This window comes from Echinococcus granulosus, assembly GCF_000524195.1.
Source record: "Echinococcus granulosus chromosome Unknown EG_S00174, whole genome shotgun sequence".
Classification (NCBI taxonomy): domain Eukaryota; kingdom Metazoa; phylum Platyhelminthes; class Cestoda; order Cyclophyllidea; family Taeniidae; genus Echinococcus; species Echinococcus granulosus.
In genome coordinates, this window is record NW_020170554.1 from 67115 (window position 1) to 73479 (window position 6365).

The 6365-nt window shown below is 42.3% G+C and overlaps 1 protein-coding gene across 1 annotated transcript in view; it reads left to right on the top strand. All coding sequences in view use genetic code 11, as the record gives it.

The window, feature by feature from the left end:
• Positions 1-332: 332 nt before the first annotated feature.
• Positions 333-6365, top strand: part of EGR_09902 (hypothetical protein) — a gene marked incomplete at both ends in the record, with an annotated part of 6986 nt that continues 953 nt past the window's right edge. The window contains 4 exons of the mRNA XM_024499151.1: positions 333-359; positions 2109-2275; positions 4057-4100; positions 5080-5246. Coding sequence (XP_024346435.1) covers positions 333-359; positions 2109-2275; positions 4057-4100; positions 5080-5246 — 405 coding nt within the window. The remainder of the gene's footprint in view (positions 360-2108; positions 2276-4056; positions 4101-5079; positions 5247-6365) is intronic.

Below are 6365 nucleotides of genomic sequence, written 5' to 3' on the forward strand. Positions count from 1 at the left end.
GTCTCTCCGAACCTTCTGCAGGTTAATGCTACATCCTTATTCCTCCTCGTAGAACTCGGAGGCCACGAATTGCAATTTATATGGAACAAGGCCTACTAACCTCGACCAAGCATTGGTATGTGGCTGTGCTTCTAAGACGGTTCTGCAGTGCCCTTCTGGGACATGCCAGCAGCCCCAAGTCCTGCTGTATGCACTGCTGGCCAATGAAACCTAAGCTGAGGGGAAGTAAGGTACATGCTGTCTGTGGGAAATTCGATGACCACCCCTGGTAAAGGATCTGAAAATGGCGTTTACATCTGGCAACTACCCTTCTCTAGTTGTCTGCAGGAAATATGTTAACATCAGAAGCTACACCAACTGTGAATCATCTCAAAAGCTCTTTGTGAAGTTGTCCACAGTACCTGAATGAAGATATCGTCTAGGTGAACACGCGGTACCTCCTCTGGCTCCACACTAGCTTAATGGAACCATGGCAGGTGTAGTAAAGCAGTGATGGAGTGAGAAAAAACACAAACCTTATCCTTTTTCACCTGATTCAGCTTTTAAGGCAATGTTCCTACGGCTAGCAATGGAGATGCGTGTTAGCCTACACCTGCACCTGTCCCTTAATGCATTTCCCATGCAAAAGGATACTCTAGATGCTAAGCTGCATTGAAGACGATAAAATCCAGTGTCTGCTCATTTACACATTAATTAACTGATCGCATTTCCCTTGCAGTGAGGGATTTTTAAATTACCAACTCTGCTGTAATTGTTGACTGACCATTGCGAAGTTCCAAGAATCAAGATAAAAAAGCTAAATCGAGGTTGTGTTTGGATACTTTATTCATCTGTGTGGTTTCTTTAGCACTCGGATGTTGCCCTCCCATCCAGGCTTTGTGTACTCATAGATAAGAACTGCCTGAAGGACATGAGTATTCACACCAATCACCCAATTCTTTAGTCCTTTCTCCTATCTTAAAGTTGAATGTTTGTTCGGTCCTAATGTAAGAAGTGCAGTCACACCAGCACTGTAGAAAACAGTGAGGCTAAATCACCAGCAGGTTAGCGGTTTGTGAAATTATTGCCATCCATGATAACATGAGAAACACTCCTATTTTTATGTAGTCTTTACTTCAAGCACACCATTCCTAGTGAATCGTCAGTCAGAGAAACAAAGCAACAGCTCCTCCAATAATTTACTTTAGAAAGAAACCTTTCTATTCCAGCGACTTACGCATATGCTACTTATAACCAATTTGTAAGTAGTACTGTTTGCGCAGGAATTCAGTTAGGTTGATCCCCTTTAGGAGACATTTAGCCCCTACAGAGTGCAAAATATGTTTAATAATATTCTTCATTTGCATTGAATGGAGGATATAAACTAAAAGGCAATGTAATACGTTGACTGTTTGTTTAACCCTCCGCCATTGTACCATTGGCGGGCGATCAGACTTCTGGTCCGAGTCAGTGGTCTCCAGGCCCTTCTCTGCGTCGGCAGTACATAGTGCATTAAGATGCTCTGTCAGTTTTTCGTCTTGAGACAAGTCGCAAGATGCTGCGACAAATCAAGTGGACAAAAAATGTAATGAAACACATCAGCAGAATCGCCATCAATCCATCCTCAATATGGGCGCAGGGTCCTCATTCCCTGTGAGTTTCACCGCCTCTTTAATGGAAGAGATGACCTTCCAGCCTTTTTGTTTCTTCGTTTACTCTTGTTTGTGCTCAGATTAACCTGAAAGGCCGTTTGTTAACTGTGGCTAAGTAGGAAGCCCAACTATCCCGACTTTCCATCGTGAGCCATTTTCCTTTCTTCCTGCAAATGTCAGACCATTCAAATGCAGCTACAATTTACTAGACTCACATGTTAAGTGGAGAATTTTTACTTAAAAATTACGTTTAAGTTCATTATTTTAACCGGAGGTGGTTGATTTTATACAACGAACCATTAGTCAGTGTTGTTGGGGCAAAGCGGCGTCTACTTTGTCACTTTCCTGCCTCCAAGTATGGCTTCCTTTGCCATTCCATAGTTAACGGAGGTTTCCAATTTTTATGACAGGAAGAAAAATAGTGAGGTTGCTTGACTGCGCCTATTTTTACCCGTTTTGTCATGAGTAAAATATCAGAGGTTTACCGAAATTAATGGAAATTGTTTCCCTTTTAAATTTCTGAACTACCAAGGCATTCTTGTAATGTGTTTTCTCAATTTAACGCTTCCCAGCCTTAATGTGGAAGTCCAATTCAAGCAGTGGGAATACAGTGGAGGTGTATTTATGCACACAAGCAGTGTCTGGTATGGTAGATCAAATTACCGGTGTAATTGCCAGGAGTGAGATGGGATTGTTCTCTCCCGATTACCCAACTAATTAGTTTTGCGTTTGCCATATGTCCTGTAAAAAAAGTTAGGAATTTTAAAATTGTGGGCTGATGTAGCAGTTCGTTACGACGGATGAAACTACAGAGGTTATGGTAAGTTTTTTAATAAAGTGCTTTGCAGGGAACCTCATGACATTTCTATGACTACGGAAACCGGATGGGACCTTAAGACTCAGCATGGATCCACATTTTACATAGCCATACTTGGTTGAGGTTGGTAAGCCCTGCAGAAATCTTTAGTCTTTTTGCTTAACATCCCAGTTTGTGACTTTCACGGTGTGTCAGGTGGGAAAAGGATGTAGCATTAATTTGCAGAAGGTACGGGGAGACCATGGTTATGACGTAGAGACAGTGGCCGAAATGGCGGTGAGAGGTGGATTGAATAGACAAGTTTAAAACAAATATGCTTGAAGAAACACGCTTCCATTATTTGTAACTAGACTCGTAGAAAGTCATTCTTTTCTAGCAGAATTTGTTTGAAATTATAAATGCTTAATTGCTATAACATTTTCGCCTTCACCAATGGACGCAGACTTGGTGTAAGTATCGCCTTCGTTGCCTTGTCTAGGTTCTATTTCCTGCCAACTATGGCACGCAAAAGACTGTTTAATCCCAAAAAGGCGATAATTGTTTGGAGAGTGGTAGTCTTGGGGGAAAACAAAGGGCAATGTTTGTCGAGTGATGGTACTGCGAATCGTTAAAACTTCATAAAGAAATTGACAGAAAAGTATTCCGTCCTCCCGCCAACGTACACAAGGTGGTTGTGTTTCTCGGGGTATATTAGGACCACGTACTTATTTGAATCCTTCTTGGGTATTTTAAATTTAAAAGCTTTGAAAAGAAGGTGTAGAACTGGTCCTGATATGACAAGTTATACATGTGTGAGGTCAGGTACATATCACTTCTGTTGTCATGGCATTTAAAATTGTTTGCTTAACTCTTCCCTTTGTTAACGGGATACTCAGGGACACTAACACTGTACCGTCATGGGGCGGTCTGGCTTCTTGGTCTTACCAAAAACCCCCAAGCCTTTCACTTTTTTCTGTCCAAATATTGTCTTCTATCCTGGTCAGAGAAGTCTCAAGAGGTCTCTTTGAGCATTTAGTATTAACAGTAACCTAATTAGTTACTAAACATAACGAGATAACAGGTGATGTGCAACCCATTCTCTGGAGGGCTGAGCCAACTGCGCAATGTCTTTCTGTTCATAGGAGTGAGATTAGATCCTATCGAGTGTCCAATAAATGCATATTCAAACACGTGGCAATTCTAAGTCCTTCAAAACATGCGTCTTTTCCAACATACATGAGCAAAAAGGGCTATACGGCTGACTATTTAGGGGAATGGCTGATCGGATGCCTGACAGCATAGTGGATACCGTTGGCTTCGCAAGCTGGTCATACTTTAGCCTGCAGCGTAACAAGTATTTCGGACATGATGGTTTAAGTTATCATTTAGAAGCAGCGACGATAAGTTCAGGGATTTTAAGCAATTTGTATCCTTTGTTATGTGATGGAAATGGACTAAACATGGCAGATGAGCTAGAAGAGTCACCAGAAGAGTGTCTACCTTGTTTCTAAAGCTTGATGCGCACTTGGACAATCAAACTCAAGTCTTGTCGCATCCATTTTTGCCTCTCTTGTTTTCCAGTTGTTCGCCCTGATTCGCACATGTTTGTGTGGTCTTCATATGTAAAAGGCATGAACAAGCAATTGCCATCACACAAAGGAGATGGCATCAAGGTATGCGGAGGAGGAGTGAGGAAGAAGATTGAATTGACTATCAATTCTCTTTCCGTTCTCCTATTCTACTTACCATATTAGGCAAAAGTGTTACGTCATGTTGGCTCGGTAGGGTTGGAAGAAAAGTGCTTCTTCCATATATTCGAGTGTAAAAAAGATGTATTGAAGAACTAGGTGGTAACAGCAAAATAGGCTTGGTCTTCGGCAAGTAAACAACTCACAAACATCATTTTCGTTTACCACAGAACACCACACTCACGAGAGCAGAGAGAAAGCAAGAACAGTGATGTTGAAACGAAGCACTATATGCCTCAGGAGTGTGGAGAGGCCAGTGGATGGATCAGGTGAATAGAACGCCTGGATGGATGACTTGGGCATTACAGTAGACCAGAACAACGAAGCGCTTAATTACATGGCGCGATTGTATGTAAAAGTCATTTTTCATTGCATGCAACTGTGTCAGTTTTATTATGTCTCTGTCTGCGGGTGCATCGGCTAGCTGTCACTCCCATTAAAATAGTGCTTCTGCTTGTAGATTACGTGAAAGAATGGAAGATCGGTAAACTGAGTGTGAATGTCATATATTCCTGTATGACATGCTGTTGGAACCCATTTGATAGCTTCCCCTCTCGTGGCTTAGCATTTGCCAATAGAAATCAAGGCAGATGTCCATTAGGATCGGCTTTGCTTGCCATTGTCACAAATGTTGAGCATCAAGACTTGTCTGAAGTCCTAAGAAATCATAGTACCATGACAAAAAGTGCATTACTAACGAAGGGAATGTCTGAGAGTCTACTGGCATTGTCTGGATGCCACGCCACCGAGTGGAAGTCAACTGGCCAAATCCTAATCACCCAAATACCCAAAACACAAGGTTAAGCAAAAAAAATTCTACGCATAGCGGACTTATGACAATAGCCTCCCAGCTCTTCCAGAAGGTGGCGATAATGCTCCTTTCAAACGCATTGTGTCTTATTAGGTCGGCCGAAATGCCATTTGTCCGATGCACATTCTGTAAAGTTTCACATGACATTTAGATACAATTCAATTTTTGTAAAAAGTGAAAGAATTGTTAGAGAAGTCATGGAAAATTTGAGATGGCTGTTGTGTCTTTTTGCTTGCCGACTTATATTTGACTCAGATTTGGTAAGTGGAGTGAGAGCGCAATTGAAGCAAGAAGATAAAGGTGCACATGCTTAAGTGATTCCATTGTGGACGGAACACCGAGAAACTCACTGACTCTTCCAGTTAGACCTACAGGAGAGCGGTGGTTGAATCTGCTTTGCGAGTAATCACGTGGAGCTTGAAACACCACCCTTCTATCATGTCATTTTGCTCATGTCTAAACATGCTTTTATTTTCGTCAGCTCATATATTTGAACTGATTTGTCTTGGCATAACATCTGCAAGCAGGCCACACCAACCTCAAATCCATGTCGGAAGTAGCCGATAGTGATGGTGTTAAAATAGGAAAAGGGTGAGAAGGGACTGGGGCAGGGAAAATGCTGAGAATCACAGAAAATTGAAAATAAGAGTGTAGAGTCCCAGTCTCAACTGATGGAGCAGTTTGGCATATGAGAAGAGGCGACATCACGTAGATCCCCATGCATTTGCAGCTGCATCTTCTCCGAATACCCACCTACATTTCACAGGCAATTGTTGCAACCACCCTCTCTCCCACCATGGCGCAATACCCACACTCTCTGGTCATCAAGCTGTGCTTCCTTTCTCCCCAAATGCCCTTACATCGGAGGCATCTCATTTGCATCAGTAGCGTTTTGTGCTGTTGAGTGTGGTTTACCAATGGGTCTGTGGACAATTCCTTGTATTCTGGGTACACCACGCAGATTTGCAGCAATGCAAGGAATGTTGTCTAAGCGTTGGTGAAAGTTCAATGACTCAAATAAGTGGAGGAGAATACACCCAGATTTGAGGTAATTTGTTGATGATGTTTCAAGGTAACACTGGTCGTGGGCTCGGAGAGGGCGATGGCGTCTTATGCGCTGCACGAGGTAAAATGGAATAAAAGAACTTTGCATCAGTTTATCACCAAATCATTGCACTGGTTATGCCGATAAAATCCAGTTGTATGTCACCACCGAGCTCAAATGGTCGCACTGTGGAGTGAGTAGTGACCAACTTAGTTATGCTGTGTTTCAAATGTAAAAGGAAGAGAGATATTCTTAACCCCACGTATTCCTAATGGAATCACCAATCCATTGTGCAGGATGCAATCATGTCCGTGGAGGTTGAGGATGAGAAGGA